The sequence below is a fragment of the Microcaecilia unicolor genome, chromosome 8 (assembly GCF_901765095.1).
Source record: "Microcaecilia unicolor chromosome 8, aMicUni1.1, whole genome shotgun sequence".
Lineage (NCBI taxonomy): Eukaryota > Metazoa > Chordata > Amphibia > Gymnophiona > Siphonopidae > Microcaecilia > Microcaecilia unicolor.
In genome coordinates, this window is record NC_044038.1 from 21,006,928 (window position 1) to 21,032,908 (window position 25,981).

Sequence of the window (25,981 nt, forward strand, 5' to 3'; positions counted from 1 at the left end):
ATTTTTAAAGGTAAAGTTCTGTCATGACAAAAACTGAGCTTATTTTTGTCATAGTAGTTTCACTTTAATACTGAGGACCCTAAGTAGGAAGATGTGTTCTTAACTCCTACAATACCATTTTTAGTTTTCCAATCTTGCTCGTTAATTTCTTCTGTTAGGGATAGCTGGATGCCTTTCTTGACTGGGGAGAGGGTTAAATAAGCCATGCTCCATACGTAATTTGCATACATTCCTCATACATATCCTAGAACATAATATGTACTCTATCTACTTCTTTTATCCTAGAAAATGTGAAATACAAATTAATTCCCAAACCAACCAATAAAAAGCACAAAAGCAGCATTGATAATGAGTTTCAGTACCAAGAGGTACAATCACAGACCAGGATCATGTAGATTAAAAAATACAGAAATAATTTGACACCACTGGTTTCATTAAAAAGAAGCTCCAGACTCATCTTGTATACATCACACAGTAGAAGCTCCAAAAGAAAACATTTTGGCTGCAGTGTAAATATTAAGAAAACCATCGGCAATAAATCCAATTGAGATCATACCCAAAATATCACAGTTTAAGAGTGAGATTTATTTTGTTTTTAATGCAGAAGACAGAACCAATATAAATCCTGCATTGCTATATCCACGGAATAAGAGAGCGAGAGTTATGGAGCGGAGAGTGAGAGCAGATGAGGTGGGGGTATTTAGAATAAGAGAAGATAGGGTGAGAGGATCTGAAGAGCAATGGGAGGGGGGAACTCCCCCCCCCCCCCCCCCCCACACACACACACACTCCTTCCTCTTCCAGGAAGTCTCTGCCAGCCATCCCAGGATCAAGGGACACACACCCACATCTCTTCAAGGAAGTCTCTGTCCTCCTCCCCTCCTCCCAAGCAAGCCTGCCTGTCTGCATGAGCACAGCATTTTGTAGCCCATCCCTACTTACTTGTCTCTCCTGCGTTGTCTTCTAAACAGCTGATGTTAGCACAGTACTGCTGGGCACTCTCTGAACTTGAGCCATGCAGGTGCCAGCTTTCTTCCTCTGTGCTTGCACTCTGTCTTGTGAGATTGCTGAAAATGTTTGTGCTGATCTCTCAAAACTGGCATCCTAAGCCCCGTGGAAAAATGCTGGCACCTGCATGGTTCAAATTCATAGCCCTATCATGCCGTTCTGGCATCAGCTGTTTTAAGAAAGAATAGAGAGATGCAACAGGAAAATGAGTCAGCCCAGGACCTGAGAGGCCCACACCATTTTATTGCCTACTAGTAAAAAAGGCCCGTTTCTGACACAAATGAAACGGGCGCTAGCAAGGTTTTCCTTGGAGTGTGTATGTTTGGGAGAGTGTATGTGAGAGTGACTGTTTGAGAGTCAGAGTGAAAGTGTGAGTGTGTGAGAGAGAGTCTGGGTGTGAGTGTGTTTGTGAGAGAGTGTGTGTGAGAATGAGAGTGTGTGCAAGTCTGTATGTGAGACACAGTGTGAGAGAGTGTGTGTGTGTGGGCAAGAGAGAGAGTGTGTGTGTGAGACACAGATTCTCTGTGAGAGTGAGTGTATGACACCAAGCGAGTGTGTGTGTGAGCCGTGCCCTCCCAATCCATGGCCATCTGTCCCCTGCCCCCTCCATTCATCCTTTTCCAGCAATTCCCCTCTGTCCCTGAGTCGTGCCCTCCCAATCCATGGCCATCCATGTTTGTCTGTCACCTGCCCCCTCCATTCATCCCTATCCAGCATTTCCCCTCTCTGCCTGAGGCCTGCCCTGCAATCCATATCCATCCATGCCCATCTGTGCCCTCCATTCATCCCTATGCAGCAATTCCCCTCTCCCTGAGTCCTGCCCTTCCAATCCATGCCCATCCATGCTCCTCTGTCACCTGGCCCCTCCATTTTTCCCTATCCAGCATTTCCCCTCTCTGCCTGAGGCCTGCTCTGCAATCCATATCCATCCATGCCCATCTGTCCCCTCCATTCATCCCTATCAGCAATTCCCCTCTCCCTGAGTCCTGCCCTTCCAATCCATGCCCATCCATGCTCACCTGGCCCCTCCATTTTTTCCTATCCAGCATTTCCCCTCTCTGCCTGAGGCCTGCTGTGCAATCCATATCCATCCATGCCCATCTGTCCCCTCCATTCATCCCTATCCAGCAATTCCCCTCTCCCTGAGTCCTGCCCTTCCAATCCATGCCCATCCATGCTCCTCTGTCACCTGGCCCCTCCATTTTTCCCTATCCTGCATTTCCCCTCTATGCCTGAGGCCTGCTGTGCAATCCATATCCATCCATGCCCATCTGTCCCATCCATTCATCCCTATCCAGCAATTCCCCTCTCCCTGTGTCCTGCCCCTTCCAATCCATGCCCATCCATGCTCATCTGTCACCTGGCCCCTCCATTTTTCCCTATCCAGCAATTTCCCTCTCTCCCTGAGTCCTGCCCTCCCAATCCATGCCCCTCTTTCCCCTGCCCCCTCCATTCATCCATTTCTAGTAATTCCCCTCTCTCCCTGTGCCCTGCCCTCCTAATCCATACCCATCCATGCTCCTCTGTCCCCTGCCGCCTCCATTCATCCTTTTCCAGCAATTCCCCTCTGTCCCTGAGTCGTGCCCTCCCAATCCATGCCCATCCATGCTCCTCTGTCCCCTGCCGCCTCCATTCATCCTTTTCCAGCAAGTCCCCTCTTGCCCTTCCATGACCCCCCCCTCGCATCCATGCTACTCTCTCTCCCATGTCCCAGCCTGGCCCGCCCTCTTTTCCCCCCCCCCCCCCCCCCCCCCCCTTCGCATCCATGCCTCGCATCCATGCCCCCCCTTCGCATCCATGCATCCCCCCCCCCCCGTTCGCATCCATGCTTCCTTTTTTTTTTTTCTTCTTCGTTTTTAACTTTACCTCCGTGGCGGTTCGTGCAGCGAAGCGTCAGGGAAGGAGGCGGCGCTCCCGACGTCTAGCTTTACGTCGGGAGCGCCGCCTCCTTCCCTGACGCTTCGCTTCCCGATTTGTTTGGTTTGAGGCGAGGGCGGGGCAGAGACGGCTGGCTGGCTTGAAGGCTTCACTGGGAGTGACGTCAGATGGCTTCAAGGCTTCAAGGCTTCAGCTTGAAGTTTCCGGCTTCAAACTTCCGGCTTCACAGAACGTTGTCTTCAGAACGTTCACGGTGCGTTTTATTATATTAGATATATTTTATAGCTTTTACACTTGAATAAGTCAAAAGTTCCTTACCGCTTGAGTATCACTTATTACTTTGGCAACACATGTTAAATTGCCATGCCAGTAAGTGGGTCATTCCATGCCAAGTGGTCTAAAATTAAAAAAAAGTTCCCACCATCATGTTCTCCAATTTTGTTCAAGTTTTATCTGTTGTGCGAGTCAGGTGTTAAACGAAGTTTCCCAAAATTTGAGGCCTCTAACTGCAATAGTTGCAAATCTAGACCCCCTTTTTCTGAAAGGTTGTCAGTCCATGAGCGTGCGACATTTACCAAAATGCCATTTTTGGGGTCTAATAAAATCCAAACACATAAGAATGGCTAAAAAATTCAAATCCTGTACAGTTTTTGATAATTCCGATGAAATACATTTTAACATTATGGATGCAAAATCCAGTCAAACAAGTTGACTCTTAAGTGTGCATCAAAATTGGTTGCGACTCATCAGAACATATTTGGACAAATGGCTACTTAATGGTGGCATTGCAAAACAAAAACATATCAGTGTTGCAGAGCACAATTTTCTCTTTCAGATGATACTGTTCACAAGCTGATTCAGGCAGACACTTTTTTAATAATTGGCTTTGAACTTTGGTATATTTTATCATTTGCGCTGACAGTGCCAACTTTGAAGAGATCCTGCAGGGCGGTTATAGATGCTGGTTAGTTGCAAATCTGGCAGTATTATGTCCAGCACAAGCATAATGCTTGTTCAAAATTTCAAGTCCGTATCTTTGCATGGAAGTTGTTGCGGTCTGAATATTGGTCCAAATATGTTCTGATGAATCGCAACCAGTTTTGATGCACACTTTGAGTCAACTTGTTTGACTGGATTTTGCATCCATAATGTTGAAATGTATTTCATTGGAATTAGCATCAAAACCTGTACGGGATTTGAATTTTTTTTAGCCATTCTTATAAATGTGTTTGGATTTTATTAGACCCCAAAAATGGCATTTTGGTAAATGTCGCGCGCTCATGGACTGACAACCTTTCAGAAAAGGGGGTCTAGATCTGCAACTATTGCAGTTAGAGACCTCAAATTTTGGGAAACTTCGTTTAACACCTGACTCGGGCAACAGATAAAATTTGATCAAAATTGGAGACATGATGGTGGGAAGGTTTAGACCACTTGGCATGGAATGACCCTTAAGTGAGTTTGAATCACTGTTCAAAACTGAATCTGTATTTCTAGGTCTAAAGCTTAGCAATTCCATCCTATTACTAGTTTCAAGGGCTAAACATTTTAATTTTAGTACTGTACAAATTTGGGAGACCTTTGTCAAGACCACTCATTTACCAGTGGGAGTGGCCATAGTAGCTACAGTTGCTCTTTCTCCTGACCAGCCCTGATTAACATGGTAATGAACCTAGATCTACTACTACTACTACTATTTAGCATTTCTATAGCGCTACAAGATCTCCTATACTGCAATCTGGAATGCCACAGCCTGAACCATGTAAATGCCTCACTTGTGAAAATTTAATGCTTCAGCAATTTTTTTTGTATACATGCAAATACATCTGCATTTAACCTCATCAATTTAAAAAAGAAAGCTATTTTAACAAGTGGTAAAATGCATGATAGAAGCAATGGACAGCAACACAGTTACGCTTGAATGCTCCTGTCTTCCCACCCTCCACTGGAGACCACCAGCAGAAGTGGTATCTTCAATAAAGACTCAGACCCCAATGCTCAGAAGCAAACGCAGGTGCTAGAGGCCATTAGCGCTAAACTAGCACCTGCATGAGTGAGCGCAGAATGCTTAGATGGTCTAGCGTGGGAAAGAACAAGTGTGCCAAAGATGAGTGTCAATGACATGCTAATGTAGTCAAACACATATTAATGAGCTTATTTCTTATTCCCTCCCAATGCTCGGACAACAGCACACAACACAAAGCCGCCATATCGCTGTAAAAAAAACGCCAACTCGGAGCAGGCGTTAGAGTTTTGAAGAGAGGATTTCTCATGGTTCTTTCTTTAAAATCTGCCAGTTTTTATACAGTTTGGATGCAGAAGGAAACCCTTGCAAGTCCCTAAGCGTCAGTACTGAGAAACAAATGTACACGAGTCCGAGCAAACTGAAAAATGAAAAAACACATTGGCGCCTGTTTTCTGTGTTTAAATATAAACCTTCCAAGTTTAAAAAAAATTGAAAAGCTTACATGTAAAGGCACGGAAAACAGATGCCAATATGTGCTTTGTATTCGGGTTTGCCTGGCACAGGGCTTACCATACTGACTCTTCTGAGCATTCACCACCCATGTTCCCCCCCCCCCCCTTGCTTTCGCTTTAACTGCTTGCATATAATTTACATTCCATTTCCTTTGAGTATTGGCAGGCTAATTTTCTGCACTGCTCCAGTGGTATTTTTTCAGCGCTGTTGGCTTACAGCGGGAATTCTGAGCACTTGGGCAAGAGTCACTGCAGATACTGCTGCGGAGCCAGAAATAGTGCATCAGCAGTACATACGCATGCTGTCCAGCCTTCTTTTTATCGCCATTTTTATTTACCTGAAAGATCCACAGTTGCAAAAGTGTAGCACTAATGTGGATGGACAGGTAAAGCCTCTGTTAAAGCCATATAAATAACATCTTACTGGTACTTGGAGTAAACCTTTCCAGCTAAGGTCCTGATATTCAGCTTTGACACGTTCCAGCAGTACTGGTTGAAATGATCAAACTGATGTTCATCCAGACAGAATTAGTTTAATTTTAGGCAGATTTATGTTGTTTTAAAGGCATGTATATGAGGACTGTTTGAATGCCACACTGTCAACAGATCGGCTACCTTCATTCAGAGATGCCGTGTTTATTGTAAAAGATATTTTTGGTTGTATAGTTTGGGGACAGACCCAGTGGTTTCTGTGGCTTTACACTGGTGTATTTTACGAGAACAGCAGTCAACAGGTGTTGGAAAGTACCCTTCACTTTGTTTTTTCTTAGCTTGGAAAGCAATACATTGCTTGCTTTCTATCTGTAGTGATTTTGCACTGGATGGAATTCCCAGTAGGTGGGCATTTCTGTTAAAGTTGATGTGAAGGGAGTTGGGTTTTTGCTGAACTTTACGTCACTGTGTGCACAGATGTGTACACATCTGCTTTTGCTGAATTCTACGACACCATTTGCACAGATGTGTACACAATTCTGCTTTTGCCGCTATAATCTTTATAAAGGAAGAACATAAAAGCAAGTACATTTTTCCCCAGGCTTCACTTTTTATGTTTCAACAATTTTTTATTGATGAGGTCACATGGTATACAATTCCATCTCAGTCAATATAAATCGTATAACAGCAAAGTCTAGTACACATTACTAGACCTGAAACGTCCATCATCAATGTTTTCCAAACTTTTCTCCCCTATCCCTTCCTTCTTGTCTTTGCCTATATTTATAATGTGTACATGTATAATTACTGTGCAGTTGCATAACTATTAACAATAAACTTTTATATGAAACTCCAATATTTATAACTCGTGTTTTACTCAGTGTATTATCCCAACAGTATTTACTGGCGGGTCTTCTTGATGTACTCCTTCAAAGGATTGTTCTCCTATCTAATAATACTCATGTCCCTCTATTATGCATTGAACATTACCCTTCCCACTCCTATACCCCCCTCCCCCCCCAGTCTTCACTTTTAAAAACTCCTCCAGTGTGTCCAGAAAAAAAGTGAGCCCCCTAAACATTTTGCAGACCTGCACCAATTTAATTAAAACTTTATGTGCACGAAGTGACGTCTATTTCAAACAATTTTGTGTAGTTTCGTAGAAATCCACCTTAACGTTATTGAGATGTCAAATTTTAAATAGCACTACCCAAAAGTTGTTTCCAACACAGTTAACGTCAAACATTTTGAACAGTCAGAATGTTTAAATCTGATCTTGTAGCACTGTATCCTTTTTGAACTCTGTCTTTTAATTAAAATTTGATCTTCCTTTGACAACATTTTTAAGTAATTAAGTCACGTCAGAAACTGAGATTTGTGACAGCAGTTTGTAAAAATTAAAAAAATCTCTTAAATGAGATGAGGGATTCCTATGTACTTTGGTGTCAGTGATGCAAATAGATGTCACTTCTAGCACATAAAATTTTAATTTGGTGCATGTTCGAGGCGGCTGTTGCAAAATGTTTAGGAGACGCACTTTTTTTTTTTCCAGACAGTGTATATTGGGAGAGCCGGTAAATAATGGCTTGCCATATCTGAGGACACTGAGAAAACTGGCTGCTGTCATGAAGTTTCTAGATGGATCATTCATGTACAACAATTGGTTGAAGTCCTTTTTTTAATTTTTTTTGCTACAAGTTTTTATTACTAATCAAGTTAAAAGAATTCTGGCAAAATGTAACAGTTACAATCTTCTTCTCTTTTCACTATGATGCCGTTTCCTTTTAAGCTTGTGTGGTGATATGTTCTTGCCCATCCCCATCAATGGTGAAAAATCAGACTGACTCCAGCACTCCACCTGTCCTCTCCGCCAGCGGCAGCAGACAGGACACTACCATGGATGGCACTGCAGCTGAGCCAAGGGCTAGTTCCAACTCCTTACCACATCCAGCACAGCAGCCTCCACAGCCTCGCAGGAAACGACCCGAAGACTTCAAGCTGGGGAAGATACTCGGTGAAGGGTCTTTTTCCACAGTGAGTAATCCTTCCCCCCCACCCCCCCCCCCCCCCCCCAACGAAACCTTATCTGGCTCTATAGTATTAGTAAAGAATAGACTCTACTATTGGGTGTGTACTGAAATGTGTGTAAACTGTTCAGTCTATATTCCCCAGGTGGTCTCAAAAAATAATAGTCTGCCATATATGAGGTCTGAATAGTTCATACTGGTTCTGACATCACAGATGACCTTTACTACATGTGACATAAACTAATCTCAGTGCTATTAGTGTGTGGTGGTATTTGTGATGCTGCTCTGAATGTGGCCCCACAATTGAAGGAAATGCCACGAGCGTTGGTTACAGAAATTCAATTGTTTTTATTGATGACTTCTAATACTGTACATGTTACAAAGAAGAGGAAATTTTGAAAGAAAATTTAAGACAAATCAATACATTCTAGTCCACATCTTGGGAGGTGTATCGAGCTACCAAGAATTATACTTAACAACAAAATAGACGCCAATAAAGAGAGAATCTGGATTCTTAGAGGTTGTAAAATTCCTAGATATTGGGCTTATCTGAAACAAAAATTCTCAAAATGTGTAGAATCCAAAAATGTATAGTTGTTTCCACAAGTGACCAAGCATTTAACAAGGAAATTTAAGAAAGAATGTGGCTCCTACAGCTAAAGCTTTAGGCTTTTTTTTTTTTAAAGCCTTTCGTCTCATTTGAGTTGTTTTGGCGACATCAGGAAACATCATTATATTCTGTCCACAAAGGGGAGATGTTTTTTAGGAAAATAGGCCTTCTGAACTGACGCTTTCTGTTTGGTTTGAAAAGTAACTAACACGTAGCTCTTTTCTCTATATCCTGAAGTTTTTAAAAGCTTTGAAACATCTAGACCATCTGGAGAATTAATCATATCAAAAACTGCTTCCTTTTTAACCACTTTAATATTTTGAGGCAAGTAGTAATTACTGTATTACCGATTGCCAAGGTATCCACAGGAAATTGAAATATATCCCTAAGATACATTTTCAGTAACTCAAGAGGAGCTAAAGAATTTTCCAATTACACGTTTAAATAATTACAAATTCTAGATGCATTTTCTAGTGCTTCCAACTGCAAATAGTGCGAGATTATTTTTAGTAATGGCAACAATTGCCGACTGAATATTTCAGAATTGTATTTTAGATTTATCTAGGCACTGTTCCATTTTAACAATCCTCTTATCATGGTCAGAAATTTCTACAATGTTTCTTCAGTGAATTTGCCAAGCTTCAATAAATTTGTCCTGTTAGTTTTTTTCCATCCTCATACCCCCAAAGGAGGGGGAAAAAATGAAGTTATATCACATGAAATTCTTATTGGATCTGATATTGAAACTTGTCCCAATTTGGAATCAGAATACTCACATTGTCCAGAGGAGTTGTTACGTAGATGACTTACAATGATGCTCCATTGGTGCCCTTACCACAGTTGGTTTCATTGCTCTGCTCCTTGCTCCCTTGCATTTCCCCATCGAGAAGGAGCAGGGTACTGTTCTCCTTAATGGCTCCAAAGGGGTGGGACCTGCCCCTTTGGTCACACCCCTTCAGGCACGCCCCTGTGGCCACATTCTGCAGTAGGGCAGTTAAAAGTAGGTGGAGGAAAGACCTCTAGATGTCGCCATACACCTAGCTGTCTGCCTCAGTACCTACACAAGTGTCTGTCCAAAGGTGGCTACCAGGCATTCCGCACTAGGGTAGGTAGAAGTAGGTGGAGGAAAGACCTCTAGGTTATGTCGCTGCACGCTCAACTGGTCTTCCGTGCCTGCACAGATGCCTTACCCATAGGTGACTCTCTGATAGAAATACAGAAATGACTTAAAAAGGAAACTGATGCATTCAGACACTTGAAAAAATTATAATTTGGATTATGGTTGCAGACCCTACTGACAATCCAAGTATTTCCATACTAGGAAAGTTTTGGTGTTTTCAATCCCACGTTCCTTTAAAATGATCTATGTGAATTTCAAGTAAAATAAAATTCCCTACTCCTCTATAGTATAGCAAATTGTTACTTCAGTTAGAGTGGCACCGTCACTACTGTACCCACCCAGAAGTTCTGCGATTTTGGAAAGGGGTTTGTGATCATAATCCAGGTTTTACGATTTTTTTTTTTTTCTAATTGATGCAGTTGGGCGTTACTTGAATACTTGATATATTACACATCTTGGATACGAGGTCTCTGTCACGCTTAAAAATTTACCGTGCAATCTACGATTTCATGTCTCCAATGTGGGGTGGGAGAGGGGGAGTTTTAAACCTGAATTGGCTGCTGCTGCCACCAAAGAAACAGACACCATGGATTTTTTTTTCCATTAAGGGGAAGGGAGAGTCAGTTTAGGGCTCGTGGGGTGCTGCTATGATTTTTGATTTGGGGTTAGAATGCTGCTAGTGTTTGGTTAGGGGGATCATGTCGGGGGGGGGGGGGGGGGGGGAGGTTGGGAGAGTGCTGCTAGACACCAGAGAGGAGGTTGGGAGGGATGCCGCAACTTTTTTTTCATATGTGCAACTTTATATGTATACCCGACTTTGATTTATCCTTGCCATTTTCGGGGCATAGACCGTAGAAGTCTGCCCAGTACTTGCCCCACCTCCCAATCACCGGTGCTGCCATCCTATCTCCGCTAAGCTTCTGAGGATCCATTCCTTTTCTGAACAGGATTCCTTTATGTTAATCCCACGCAATTTTGAATTCCGTTACTGTTTTCATCTCCACCACCTCCCACGGGAGGGCATTCAAAGTATCCACACCACTCTCCTTAACGCCAGAAACACCATGCGAGGTAGGAAATAAAAAATAATTTGTCCCGGCAGTATGGGTGCACGCCAAATCCAAAATCACCACCAGAAAAGTGAGCTAGCCTGGCGGTAATCTCGTTTTAGTGCGTGCTGCACACGAGTACAGCCTATCGCACCTTTGTAAAAGGCCCCTCAGTTTTTGTACCTGGGGCAATGGAGGGTTAAATGACTTGACCAGGTCACAAGGAGCCACAGTGGGAATTAAACCCAGCTCTCCTAGCCACTCCTCCACTTATATATATTTTTATCATGCCGTAGATGGGCAGATTTTGTAACTACCTGCATCCTAAGGAAATCATTTGCTTGAATAATTCTTTGATAGGGAAATTGTCTGCCGATTTACTCCCTCAAGCACTGGAGAAAGCTACATTATTTGCACCTTTTTTTTGTTGGAGTCTTAAATGATTTTGAATAGTTTTTTTTTTTTTTTTTCCCCCCCTCCTAGAGATCGCTTTTGGGACAAAAAGTAAGAATGTTTAATGATGTATTTTACAAAACAAAATAAGTTCAGCTGCAGTTATTCATTTCTTTGAAACCTCACATTTGCTATAGGAGCTTTTATTGTCTTTAAATTACCCTGTAAACATAAACATCCGTCTGGATGCCTGGGTTCGTAACACAGTTCCCATTGGTCCGCCCTGGGGATGACGTCACAGGGCGGACCAATGGGAAGTGAGAGGGAAGAGAACCCAGCAGCAGCCACTGGAAGCTGCAGTCTGACGGCCCTACTCCTGTCCGAGTTCCTTCGCCCAAAAATGTTTTACCTCCTGCTCCGCGGTCCGCCAGCCACAGTGAAGCCCTGCACGTACGGACGCCGCTTCACAATGTCTTTGCTTTCGCTTCTGTTTCAGCTGTTCTTGTGATCCTGCCCTTCACCCCAAGTATTGCAAAACAGCTTTGTCTGAGGGAAGGATTAATAATTTGTGTTTTGAATTGGTTGGGTGGGGGGGGGGGGGGTCAGAATTTTGGAAGCATAGGAATAGCAGCTTTTGGATGTAGTAATATGAGAGGAAGGACTGGACAGGGAGGAGGAGAGGGGTTGGGGGTATAATACTGATGCACTGTTGTATTTTTTTGTTATATTTTGGATGGTGGGCACCCAAGAAAGCATGGTGCTTCACAAGTTGTATTTTTATTCAGACTTCAAAACAAATTAAAAATATTGTTACCAGCTCAGTTGTAGCAAATAATTCAGTGAAGGGACTTTTTCCATTACTGAGTTTCTGTATCATTTCCTGACTGCATCACGTACTTAAGTAGCAAAAAGACATCAATAAAATGTTAAAATAGTCTTAACACAAAGCTTTGCAAAATGCTTTTTTTTTTTTTTTTTAACTACTGGTGGAATCCCGAAAACAGAATTTACACAGAATTCCTCCTCCCCGGACACTTTTTGAATTTAGCTAACCACCAGGTCAAAGATCATAAAAGCCACCAATTATTCTGCTTTTCCTCTCTCTATTTGGAATGCATGAAGTGGCTCAGATTCAGACACTGCATACGTCTCTCAGGGGCCCATGCAGAAAATCACGCGTTAGAACTGTTGACTGCACGGCCTCTGGTGGGCTTTTTCTCCATGTGAGATATATATTTACATATATTTTGTTCCTAACTTTAGAGAGTGTTTTCGCCGGGGTTTTTCCGGCTTTAGGATGATGTAAGATGTTTTCAATACGTAGGTGGATACCTAGACAACCTAATGGTAGGGCTACCCGTCATATGAATTGGTGCTGCATATACACTTTTAACCGCATGTAGAGGGTGCACCATGAGTAGTGCACTGTTTTACCCAGAAAGGGCTTTTGGAGAATGCATATTCAATTTTTATTTGTGCTGACTTGCTTTTTAAATATTTTTAATGTAAAATATAGCAAGGTATATTTATCTATTCCATGCAAGTTGTAAGACTTGTCACTAGAGCAAATGAACAGCTTTTGATTCTGCCTTCAGGGGTGTCAAGCTACAATCCTGGTGGGCTGCAGACCAGTCAGGCTTTCAGGATATTTCTAGTGGATATTCATGAGGGAGATTTGTAAGCACCGCCTCCATTGCATGCAAGTGCATCATGAATATCCAGGGGTGTGCTGGTAAATTTTTAACAGGCTCTTTCTCCGGATGTAGCCAGCTCTGCAGTTGGAAGGCCCAGGGGTTGCCGGGGGGGGGGGGGGGGGGGGGGAGCAACACTTGCCTCTCCTCCCTCCCTTCGTGCGGGCACGCTAGGCATACCTTTGCTGGCAGCCAATAAATGGACTGCCACCACTCCCAATGTCTTGCTCTGAGCAGCATGCTGGAACTTCTTTCACGTGCTCGAGAAGTCCCAGCTTGCTGCCCAGAGCTGGAAACAAGGAGCGGGGAGCAGCAGTAGTCTATTTACTTGGCTGGCAGGGCTCAGCATCCTAACCAGCAAAGTAAAAGAGAATTCAGCAGGGGGCCCAAGCCCACAGTTTGGGAGCCAGTTGTTAAAGTAGACATGGAGGGCCCTACTTTAACAACCGGCTCCCAAAATTCTTAAAAACTTAACAACCGGCTCTTGCGAGCCTGTGAGAGCCTGCTCCAGCACACCACTGTGAATATCCATTGGGGATCTGCAAAAACCCAGACTGGACTGCAGTTTGACACCCCTTGGTTAGCGCAAAGATTTGATCAGTTGTGAATATTTGTTAGTGTCTTGCTGACCTCACCCAGAGAGAGATCATTTCTTAAACAACTGAGATAGTCCGGTTTTTTTGTACGATCTTCTAATTTTAACATGTTGTGTACAGCTTTATGGAATTTGTTCTCTCTTCTTCAATCAGGTCGTTTTAGCCAAAGAATTGGCAACAGAACGAGAATATGCCAGTAAGTAATGATTCAGTCAGCTTAGACATTGTGGCTTTTCATTGAAATAGAGTTGTCTACATTACAAACTCGTGGGGTTTATACACACACACTGTTCTCTGTGTAGTGCTGCAGCTAAGAGGGGTTATTGTTGACACAGTGTACCAGACGGTCAATAGAGATACAAAGAAGCAAAAATTAGTAATTAGAATTGGATTAGGTGAGCTGCCTTCTTTATGTTTAGGGATGCAGAGAGGGCCAAGTCAATGACTTGTTACTTCTACTTGTTTTTCGTTTAAAAACAATTTGAAATCACAGCTGACAGCTCACTTAATCTTAATGGGGAATCTCAGAGCCCCCTATAGAGCAAGTAATGTGGTTGAAGTGGAATGTGAGTAAGGGGCAAATGCTGTGTACTAGATTTGTCCAACCTACAGCATTTGGGCCAGAACCCAACCTGCCAAGTGCCTTCTCTCAGCCTGCAGAAACTTGTCAACCTTTTTTTTTTTTGGAGGGGGACGACAGATTTTTGCCATGGGATCCCTGCATCCAAGCTGTGACTCATCCATCCACAAGCTTTAGCTGTGTGGTACTGGATGTTCGGGTTGGGCCTCGTGGATTTAGGTCTCACGAGACTTAAAACTGCAAAAGCAACCTGAACTTCCAGCGCAGAGTGGCTCAAGTTCGTGGATAGAGGAGTTGCAGTGGGGAAGCAGGGGTCCCACAGCAAGAATCTGCAGCTGAAGACAGGTGAGGGAAAGTGTCTGTCTGAAAGCAGGGAAGAGAGGTACATGAGAGAGTGTGTGTGTGTGTCTTGGCCCTTCGAAGGTTATGAAATATTAAATGTGGCCCCCTAGATATTTAAGAATATATGAATCGCAATGCAGATCTATGTAATAACTGGAAATGTGGTGTAACTCTTTAGATCTAAACTGCACATTATGCAAGCACATGGGGTCCTTTAGAAGCCTAAGATCCTCACTGCAACGATTGATGAGTTTGATGTTATGGTGCATTCTGCACAGGATTTACTGTGAAGGAAGTGAATCCATTTTGTTGTAGCTGTGTTATATTCAGTGGCGTAGCTACGTGGGGCCACGGGGGCCTGGGCCCCCATAGATTTGCTAGTAAGAATTGCAGTAAATGCTTGAGCAAAATATAGTAAATTAATACATGCAAAGAAGTGCTGAAGCTCAAAACGTTCAAAGTAACTCAAATACTGTTGACGGGGGCCACTGTTTCACACTAATACGGATTCGTCAGGAACTACTGCTGATAGTGTCTGATATTTTCAGTCACGGAATAAGTTTCTCCCTTTTATGGTGTGTAGCCCCGCCCAGCGCATCCCAGGATGCCGCCATTTTGTGGCATCGAAGGAAGAGGAGGGAGGAAGGCTGCGTCCCTCCTACAACTAAGGTGGGGGGGGGGGGCTGGGAGGGGGTTCGGGTTATTTTTACCAGGGATTCGGCGGCAGACAACTCTGGGAGTTGGGGTGCGCTGGAGGTCCGCCGACCCCTGTCGCTCACTGGGAGGGAGGGGTCGGCTGACCGGCGGCGGCCACTGGACCACCAGGGAGTCTTTCTGGGGGTTTGGGGGGGGGGAGCTGGAGACCCACCGGATCTCCAGCCCTTCCTGAACCTGGGGGGGGGGGGGACCGGAGGTCCGCCGGACCTCTAGCCCCCGTTGCTCGAGGCAGGGGTAGTCAGGGCCTGATGGTCCCATGGACCTCAGCCCCTGTGTTTGACAGGTTTGGGATTTTGGCAGCCCAGACCTATCAAACAAGTGCAGGAGGATTCGCTCGGCACAATTCGCCCGTACTTCTACCCCATGATCAGAGATAATTGTGCTGCTTAAATTTGCATGCATTATCTCTGATCATCGGTGCGGTAAAGCCCTGCACTGTTCCAGCGCTATTTTAGAGCGCTGTTTGGAACAGCGTGGGGCTTTTGATCATGATGGTATTAGTTTCTACAGTAGAGCAATTTCTTTTTGATTACATAAGGAAGATTCTAGAAGTACTTAGAAATTGTATTACCATTTATGTGCACATTAACTTGCATTATGTCTTTGAATGTTTCTTGATAAAGTCTTCTCCTGTATTTTTTTTTTAAAGTCAAAATTCTAGAAAAGCGTCATATCATGAAAGAGAAAAAGGTACTGTATGTGACCAGGGAAAGAGATGTGATGTCTCGTCTGGATCACCCGTTCTTTGTAAAACTGTACTTCACGTTTCAGGATGAAGAAAAACTCTGTATCCTTAATTTTAAAAAAAAACTATTTAGCATCTGTAACCAAATAAGGAAAAAAATGCTTCAGGTCTGTGCTAAGTATGGTATTTTAAAGAAAAAATGTTGGTCAGTTTCTGTGTTAATGAAATGTTTACATTCAACTCTTGGTTGTTGATGGTAAAATTCAGAAATATAGCAATTAGGTGCAAATTATTTTCAAACCAGAGCTGTCGTAATCACGTGACCAGGGAAAGAGATGTGCTGTCTCATCTGGATCACCCGTTCTTTGTAAAACTGTGCTTCGCATTTCAGGATGAAGAAAAATTGTGTATCCTTAATTTTTTAAAAAAACTATTTAGCATCTGTAACCAAATAAGGAAAAAAAATGCTTCAGGCCTGTGCAAAGTATGGTATTTTAAAGAAAAAAATGTTGGTCAGTTTCTGTGTTAATTCAACTCTTGGTTGTTGATGGTAAAATTCAGAAATATAGCAATTAGGTGCAAATTATTTTCAAACCAGAGCTGTCCTAATCATTAGGTATCGTACATCTTTATCTGAGGTAGTTGTAGAAGCCTGCTTGCTTATAACCAAACAAATCTCATTAGTTGACAGACTGCCCTTCCTGTTCTTGTGTGAATCCTTAACCCTATGTACAGACTTTGGTCTTAGCTACGCCAAAAATGGAGAACTTCTAAAATACATTCGCAAGATTGGCTCATTCGATGAGACCTGTACTAGGTTTTACACTGCTGAGATTGTATGTGCTTTAGAATACTTGCACGGGAAGGGAATTATTCACAGGTAATATACTGAGATACCCAGGAATACGATCAAGGGCATTTTATAAGTTGTTGGGAGGGAGTTTGATAGTTTTATAAAATTCCTGTGTAGAAAAAGTGAACAAAATGGGGATCCCTTTTGCTGGAGCAGTCCTCTTGGTCTATCTCTTGTTTGTCTTGTGCTTATTATACTCCTGACTACTATGAGTTAGATGCTGGATGCTATTTCAAAAAAATGTAATTTTCTCACAATTTGGAAGGTGCTGTTGCTTCAGAGTGTCAAGAGAAGTAGCTCAGTGAAAGAAACAGCTTAGGATTACCAAAAAAAAAAAAAATGTATATTTTAAGCCTATTTTTCTTTTCCTTAAGTATCACCTTGCTCGTTGGGCTGTAGCATTTCACAGGTTCATTCTGAGTGTTGATTGATAAATTACTACAGCTGTGTAGCTTTAAGCACAAATGGTTTATACAGACCTCCCAAAGGGGCAGATGCTAAATTTTAAGAACCCCATAGATAGAAAATACGTTTCTTAGCATGCAGCGCATGCTTGTTCCATTAGCATGTGCTTTTGTAAAAGGGTGCCAAAGTGATTGAACTGGGCCAATTTTGAAACCCCGTGCAAGGCTTGCAAGCTCTGAGGTGCAGATGACAAGAACTCCCCCCCCCCCCCCCCCCCCCCGCCAACGCTATTCCAAACAGTGATCTAAAATTAGCGCCGGAACAGTGCAGGGCATTAATGTCCCTATGATCAGAGCTAATAGCATGCAGATTTAGGCGTGCTATCAGCTCTGATCATAGGGGTACTTGTGCAGTAGGATTGTGCCTGGGCACGTGCCCAAAGCACAGCTGTCCCGCAGAAGTTGTTTGACAGGTCCAGGCTGTCAAAAAAATTTTTTTTTAAAAAGCCTAGACCTGTCAAACAGCAGAAGAGGTTGACAATCTCCTGGAACTGTCTCAACCAAGCCCACCCACCCCCCCCCCCCCCCCAAACATAAGGCCTGGAGAACCGGTGAACCTCCCAAACACTAAAAAGCCTCTAGCACCTGCGTTTGCGTTTGATCATCTCGGCCTTAGTGAGCTGCCTTTTGAAACACACTGCTGGGCTTTGCAACAGGAATAGTCTGCAGGTGAAACTGTGCATCTCAAAATGAAATCTGTATTGTCAAAACTCACCTTTTTGGTGGTGGTTTTTTTTATTTATTTATTTATTTAATTTGCAGAAGGTGGTGATTTTCAGTCCCAAGTTTACTCTGGGCAGCTGATTTTAGTTATCCAGGTTAGAATATTTGAAAATTGCCCTCTTCAGGTGTTGGAGTATCAGTTGTAAAGAAGAAAAGTAGACAGATTTATTTTTTTTTTATTTTTGTTACATTTGTACCCCGCGCTTTCCCACTCATGGCAGGGTTAAGTGACTTGCCCAGAGTCAGAAGGAGCTGCCTGAGCCTGAAGTGGGAATTGAACTCAGTTCCTCAGCACCAAAGTCCACCACCCTAACCACTAGGCCACTCCTCCACCGTTGCTACTATTGGAGATTCTACATGGAATGTTGGTATTGCACTAGAAGTCGGCCCTTGCAGATCACCAATGTGGCCGCGCAGGCTTCTGCTTCTGTGAGTCTGACGTCCTGCACGTACGTGCAGGACGTCAGACTCAAAGAAACAGAAGCCTGCGCAGCCTTCTACATGGAATGTTGCTAGTGGAATAGCAACATTCCATGTAGAATCTCCAATAGTAGCAACATTCCATGTAGAATCTCCAATAGTATCTATTTTATTTTTGTTACATTTGTACCCTGCGCTTTCCCACTCATGGCAGGCTCAATGCGGCTTCCATGGGGCAATGGAGGGTTAAGTGACTTGCCCAGAGTCACAAGGAGCTGCCTGTGCCTGAAGTGGGAATCGAACTCAGTTCCTCAGTTCACCAGGACCAAAGTCCATCACCCTAACCATTAGGCCACTCCTCCACTCCAGATCCTTAAAGATGTTGGAGTTATGGTGTGAATATGGGTAATTCCAGCCCAGATGAGGGATTGGCAATACCTAAACATGACCTAAAGGATCAATTTTATACTGTGGAAATTTAATATTATTCAGAACTGTAGTAAAGGTCTGCAAAATGCTCAAATCAAGTAGCTAAAAGCTTGCATCTTCATGTTTGATTATGTAGTAACATCACCTGCGCTTTAATTTATTTTACTGGCGTCTTAATTTTGACAAACCGACTTGATAATTCCTCTCTACTTTCTGGAACATGAGGGTGTGGTGGCGATGTGCAGGATGTGATGTTTTTACATATTACTTCTGTACTGCTGTGTTATACGAGTGTATGTTTGCACTGTGAACTGCACAGTCTATTACAATGTTTGGTTGATTATATCCGTCAGCTTCATGGGACATACTATGATCGGTTTTTATTCTTTGTAGGGACCTTAAACCAGAGAATATTTTGCTAAGCGAAGACATGCACATTCAAATAACAGATTTTGGAACAGCAAAAGTATTACCGTCGGATAGTAAACAAGGTATGTATGGCATTTTCTTTTAAAAAATAGTTTAAATATTTGTTGTTTTTGTGTATTTCTTGTAGCATGTCAAAACCTCTTAACATTTTTATTGACATGTAGTCAGAGAATGGAATTAATGGTTTCTTGGAAAACACATTTGTAAGCTCCTTCCTAGGTACATCATGTCAGTAGGTCTTGTACCAAAACATCATGTGATCTAGTTGAGAATTCATTTTGTGGTGTGCCTTCAGTCATTCTGTAACTTTTGAAAATTGAATATGAAAGGTGGAGAGAGGATGGAGGACTAGATGATTCAAAAGAATTTGTACAGTTGGTAGTCTTTACCGTCAGTTTAAATCATTAATCACTAAAAGTCATTACCACATAGAGGCTTTTACAGGACAGTGTAAAATGATTTGGTCTCAACCAAGTTCCAGTAAACAGGAGTCAACACTACCAAAAAAAAAAAAATCCCTTCACAATTGCAATTTAACACCATTGATAGCCTTAGCAAACACCAAAGACTATATATACATTTGTTGAAACTGATATACATTCACACCCTCAGTCATGGCCTCTCCAAGGTTGAGCCTGAGGCACATTAGCAGGGCAGTTTGAATTTCCAGTGCTTGGTAGGTGCATGTTCTCTACATGGTTAGATTAATGTCTGTAGCATGTGAGCACAGGCTGAGGACCTGCCCATAAGAGGTGTTTCCCCTGTTAAGATTGAGTGAGAGTCACTATGGGCTGCTTCTTGTGTTATCTACTTGGGGACCAGGATCAACAGTACTACAGCAACTCTGAGCACCCCCGAAGTCATCTCTTCCTCTCCCTACTTGACGCTTTATGCTCAGAAAGGAAATGCAGTAAGGAATGATAAAGAGACTGCAGGGACACTCGCATCACCTTGTATTGCTCTACCCGTGGAACATGTTGCAGCTAAAGGCATATTGAGCCACCCTGGCTTAAAGCTGGCGGTGGCTTGCGCAGTCCTTGAGTCCATACAGAAGTAGAGTTTATTTTGTGATTTGGTTTCTCCCTGTTTTCTCATCCTTTTCAAAGGAAGGTGAGAAGAGTAGAGCAAGAGAAAAAGGTGTTAGGAAGAAAAGAGAACAGAGGGAAAGAAGATGGCAAAAAAGTGACGAGGGAAGGTGAGATTAAAGAAAGAGATGTGGAGTAGAAAGAACAAAAGGAGGGCAGGGAAGGTGATTGTGGGGAAATATTAGCAGGATATCATCCGCATAAAAAAGTAAAATGCTGGAAGACTGAATAAGTGCTGCAAGGGAACTAAGAAAAAGGTTGAAGAGAAAAGTGAAAAGAATAGACCCTTGAGGAATACCACAGGTCAGTGGATGGGATGAGGAGATGGAAGATGGAGATTGAAAGAAAGGAAGAGAACCAAGCAAGTACTGTGCCCGATACACCAAAGGAAGAAAGTTGAGAGAGAAGTAATGAATGGTTTTCTAGATCGAAGGTGGCAGAAAGGTCTAAGGAGATGGTGTCTGTCTTAAATGAAAGTAGATTTCACTTAGGAGAGAGGTCATAACGGTTTCTGTACTAGCATGTGCTCAAAACTCAGATTATGATGGGTGAAGGGCTAGAGATTTGTCTGCATAATCAGAGTTGCATAAAGACAAATTTTTCAACTGGTTTGGATAGAAAACACATAGACATGGGGGAAGCCAATGCCTGTCCCTGGGATTGGTAGCATGGAATGTTGCTACTATTTAAGATTTCTGCCAGGTACTTGTGACCTGGATTGGCCACTATTGGAAACAGGATACTGGGCTAGATGGACCATTAGTCTGACCCAGTATGGCTGCTGTTATGTTCTGTACTGAAATAACTCATTGACCAAGGATTTGTATCCACCATGGAAATTGCAGAATTAAATACTAAAAAATTTTAGGATTTTTGAAAAAGTAAGAATAGAAATAGTAACATAGTAGATGATGGCAGATAAAGATCTTAATGGTCCATCCAGTCTGCCCAACAGTCACTCATTTATCAATTCATGATTAAAAACCAACAATTAATATTTTATCCTACTTGGTCTTTTCAATTGTCGGGGCGCAAATTGTAGGAATCTGCCTGGCGCTGTCCTTGTGTTCCAGCTACTGGAGTTGCTGTTGAAGCCCTCTCCAGCCCATCTGTCTTGCCATATATGGGACATAGACTGTAGAAGTCTGTCTGGCACAGGCCTTAGTTCCTCGCAATCGGAGTTACCATCTAAGTATTACCGAACACATCAACACACATACATTCATTTAAGTTGTTTTTTATACCATCCGTTTTCTAATTAGGGATCCTCTGTGTTCATTCTACACATTTCCCTCAGGGCATTCCAGGCATTGAGCACCCTATCCGTGAAAAAGAATTTCTGACGTTACTCATAAGTCTACCATCCATATGGATGGTGAACCTACGTTTCATTTAGGTTATATTTTATATCCACAGTATTGAATCTTATGTCAGGTTCTGAAATGTTGTCTCTTTCACAAAACTCTTGAAAAAAAAAAAGTTTGGTTTTCCACTCAATTTGTCCTTTAAAATACGTTTTTCATTGTAGCTTCTTAACTTTATTTTCTGTATATACAGTAGGCTTGGATGTGGTAGGGGTGTCTGTCGGTGACTAGGGGAGTGTGCTTGTTTATTGGGCTCCAGCATCTACATGGCTGAAATGAGACTTGAACCTTGGCCTTCAGCCTACTCAGCCAAGACTGAGGAGAAGCAGTAGCATAGGACAGCGTTCAAGCAGTTCATCAGATGGATTAAACAGCTGAGGTAGCAGCACTGGCCTGTGTGGGCCTGCAAAAGGAAGCAGCAGTAAGAGAGGGAGCATAGGACACTGCTAGGGTTGGACAGGGTTGGTGACACACAAATGCTCATTCTTCTGTAAATGTTTTGTTGCTTTCTGTTAGCTTGAATACATTTTCCTCAAAACATTATACGTGTGTCACACAAAATACATTTGCTGTATAAAAAATATTTATTAGGATTTATTTACCACTTTTTTTGAAGGAATTCACTCAAGGGTGGTGTACAGTAAGAATTGATCAAATATGCGCAATAGGTAATTTCGGCAGTAAAAATATTCAAATAGCAATACAAAGTATGGCATAATATACTACTTACAATGTCAACACAATATGTAACAGAACATTTTAATTGATAGTGAAGGGTAAAGCAAAGATGGAACATATAGGTAAGAGAGTAAGAAAAGTTAGAAAGTGAGGTGATTATTTTAATGAAAGTTGCACATGAGGTCAGAGATAAGTCTAAGCTCTTTAGGAATGGATCCTAAAGAGCTTAGACGAGATTGGGTGGCAAAGCCGGTGGCGGGAGACGGAGATGGTGCTGGGCAGACTTATACGGTCTGTGCCAGAGCCGGTGGTGGGAGGCGGGACTGGTGGTGGGCAGACTTACAGTGGTGGAAATAAGTATTTGATCCCTTGCTGATTTTGTAAGTTTGCCCACTGACAAAGACATGAGCAGCCCATAATTGAAGGGTAGGTTATTGGTAACAGTGAGAGATAGCACATCACAAATTAAATCCGGAAAATCACATTGTGGAAAGTATATGAATTTATTTGCATTCTGCAGAGGGAAATAAGTATTTGATCCCCCACCAACCAGTAAGAGATCTGGCCCCTACAGACCAGGTAGATGCTCCAAATCAACTCGTTACCTGCATGACAGACAGCTGTCGGCAATGGTCACCTGTATGAAAGACACCTGTCCACAGACTCAGTGAATCAGTCAGACTCTAACCTCTACAAAATGGCCAAGAGCAAGGAGCTGTCTAAGGATGTCAGGGACAAGATCATACACCTGCACAAGGCTGGAATGGGCTACAAAACCATCAGTAAGACGCTGGGTGAGAAGGAGACAACTGTTGGTGCCATAGTAAGAAAATGGAAGAAGTACAAAATGACTGTCAATCGACAAAGATCTGGGGCTCCACGCAAAATCTCACCTCGTGGGGTATCCTTGATCATGAGGAAGGTTAGAAATCAGCCTACAACTACAAGGGGGGAACTTGTCAATGATCTCAAGGCAGCTGGGACCACTGTCACCACGAAAACCATTGGTAACACATTACGACATAACGGATTGCAATCCTGCAGTGCCCGCAAGGTCCCCCTGCTCCGGAAGGCACATGTGACGGCCCGTCTGAAGTTTGCCAGTGAACACCTGGATGATGCCGAGAGTGATTGGGAGAAGGTGCTGTGGTCAGATGAGACAAAAATTGAGCTCTTTGGCATGAACTCAACTCACCGTGTTTGGAGGAAGAGAAATGCTGCCTATGACCCAAAGAACACCGTCCCCACTGTCAAGCATGGAGGTGGAAATGTTATGTTTTGGGGGTGTTTCTCTGCTAAGGGCACAGGACTACTTCACCGCATCAATGGGAGAATGGATGGGGCCATGTACCGTACAATTCTGAGTGACAACCTCCTTCCCTCCGCCAGGGCCTTAAAAATGGGTCGTGGCTGGGTCTTCCAGCACGACAATGACCCAAAACATACAGCCAAGGCAACAAAGGAGTGGCTCAGGAAGAAGCACATTAGGGTCATGGAGTGGCCTAGCCAGTCACCAGACCTTAATCCCATTGAAAACTTATGGAGGGAGCTGAAGCTGCGAGTTGCCAAGCGACAGCCCAGAACTCTTAATGATTTAGAGATGATCTGCAAAGAGGAGTGGACCAAAATTCCTCCTGACATGTGTGCAAACCTCATCATCAACTACAGAAGACGTCTGACCGCTGTGCTTGCCAACAAGGGTTTTGCCACCAAGTATTAGGTCTTGTTTGCCAGAGGGATTAAATACTTATTTCCCTCTGCAGAATGCAAATAAATTCATATACTTTCCACAATGTGATTTTCCGGATTTAATTTGTGATGTGCTATCTCTCACTGTTACCAATAACCTACCCTTCAATTATGGGCTGCTCATGTCTTTGTCAGTGGGCAAACTTACAAAATCAGCAAGGGATCAAATACTTATTTCCACCACTGTATACGGTCTGTGCCCTGCAAAGGACAGGTACAAATCAAGGTAAGGTATACACAAAAAGTAGCACATGTGAGTTTATCTTGTTGGGCAGACTGGATGGACCGTGCAGGTCTTTTTCTGCCGTCACCTACTATGTTACTATGAGATGGTTTATATTATCTCAGATAGGGTAGGAGTGGATAAATATGTCCCTCTGCAGCCCATGTCACTCCTTGTGTGTGTGAGTGAGATTAACAAGTTAGTTCTTCCATTAAAGGCCTGGTTGAAGAGCCATATCTAGGCTTGCATGTTGAATTAGTATGAATATAAGAATAATCAAAAATGATCTAAGCAGCATATGAAAACAATACTTAGGAGTAGTAAGCAATAAAGAATATTTGTAGACTACATAAATTGTGGAGCTGATAGAAGAAAAGGTGGCTTCAGGTAGTTGTACAAATCAAAGCAATAGGAAGTGTATATAGGTGTGTTATAGGTCATGTATCACTATTTCAGACATGTTTTCCTCCCTTAAGAATTGAAGATTTGAGTAGAAATGCCAGACACTCCCGTGGAATGTTTAAACTTAATCCACGCACTTCTGTTTTTAAAAAACTGCTTATCTACGCCAGAAAACCATTTCTATCAAGCTAATGATTTCAGCTATCTGAGCTCTTAGTTTCCAGAGGTCACAGTTCCTGAGCAGCATCACTTTTTTTTAAGGGAATGTAGGATTCCCAGCTATAATCAGTGGATGGAGAAGCCTCATGTGAGGTGGCTGTGACACATAACATATGTCCTCCGAGATTTCGGAGATCGTGTATTAAAGGAAAGAAATGCATCCTAATTCAAGTTAGTGGTTAAAGAGGAAGAATCTTCTCTTTTGGTATAACTGTTTCCCGTAAGGAAATGTTTTTTTTAAAAGGTCTTCCCATATAGCCATTCTCAGTGATCAATATGAGTAAATCAGGACCATTAACAGGTCACAGACTTAAGCATTCTTCTCATAAATGCAAACTAGGGAGAGCCTTTAGTACATCAGACCCTAAATGTGCTGACTTTTATTAGAACCTGATGTAGTACATACCATAAGGGAGAGGACTTGGCAAAAGAGATTTTGAAAACAGGCTATGGGCATGATATGGAGGAACATATCTCCTGTTCATTTTATTATTATTAAACATATAAACTGCAAGTGACCCAACTCGCCTGCAAATGCGCAGTAGAGTCGGAACGCTGAGAGTGTAGAAGTCCAAGCCCCGCCTCCACCAGCAGTACAGCCCAATAGGGAGGAGTGCTTGGACATGGGCGTGGAAATCAGAGGAGGAGGGAGCAGGGAGGGAAGGAGGGGGCGGAACTAAGGGAAACAGACGCTGGGGGGAGGGCAGGGGAGAGAGCAGGGTTGGTGGACGGGGGGGAGGCCATAGGAAAACAAAAAAACTAGCCCGTTGTTACGGACTTAACAGCTAGTGGTTCCATAGATGATAAAGTGGGATCGCCATCTTTATCATTACATTAGCTCTTAAAAGCTTTTATTGCTGTACTTCATTACACCCACATACACGCAGTATGGATGCTATTTATGCATCCAAAAAAAGGGTGAGCCAGTTTCAGTGTGGAAAGTTCAAGGGGGAACATTCTGTCAACCCTATTTTTTTTCCCCTTCAAGAATTTAAAGATACTTACTTTTGCTCTAGTCTTGAATTGTATTGATTATTGCAACTCTTTGTATCATGGGTTGTCTCTCAAACTTCGTTGCTTAAGTTGCAGCGTATCCAGAACACAGTTGTCCAGCTGCTGACTGATACTATCAGATTTGACCCTATCACACCGTCATTGAAACAACTTCGCTGGCTACCAGTAGCTTTAAGGATTTGTTACAGAATTCTTTTTCCGATTCTCCAGTTTTCCAGGCATCTCTCTCTACTTGTCAGATCTTATTGTCTCCTACCATTCAAGCCATCCTGTATCTCAGTATGTTTTGGTTTTTTTTTTGTTACATTTGTACCCCGCGCTTT

At 42.8% G+C, this 25,981-nt stretch overlaps 1 protein-coding gene across 2 annotated transcripts in view; it reads left to right on the top strand.

Moving 5' to 3' along the window:
* The window catches only part of PDPK1 (3-phosphoinositide dependent protein kinase 1), a 116,382-nt gene that overhangs the window by 44,911 nt on the left and 45,490 nt on the right, over positions 1 to 25,981 (top strand). The window contains exons 2-7 of one of the 2 annotated variants that reach the window (XM_030211778.1): positions 7,586 to 7,830; positions 13,436 to 13,478; positions 15,571 to 15,611; positions 15,911 to 16,013; positions 16,342 to 16,486; positions 18,889 to 18,986. In XM_030211778.1, coding sequence (XP_030067638.1) covers positions 7,586 to 7,830; positions 13,436 to 13,478; positions 15,571 to 15,611; positions 15,911 to 16,013; positions 16,342 to 16,486; positions 18,889 to 18,986 — 675 coding nt within the window. Of the gene's footprint in view, positions 1 to 7,585; positions 7,831 to 13,435; positions 13,479 to 15,570; positions 15,709 to 15,910; positions 16,014 to 16,341; positions 16,487 to 18,888; positions 18,987 to 25,981 lie in introns of both variants that reach the window. The other variant, XM_030211780.1, reaches the window with a different exon arrangement.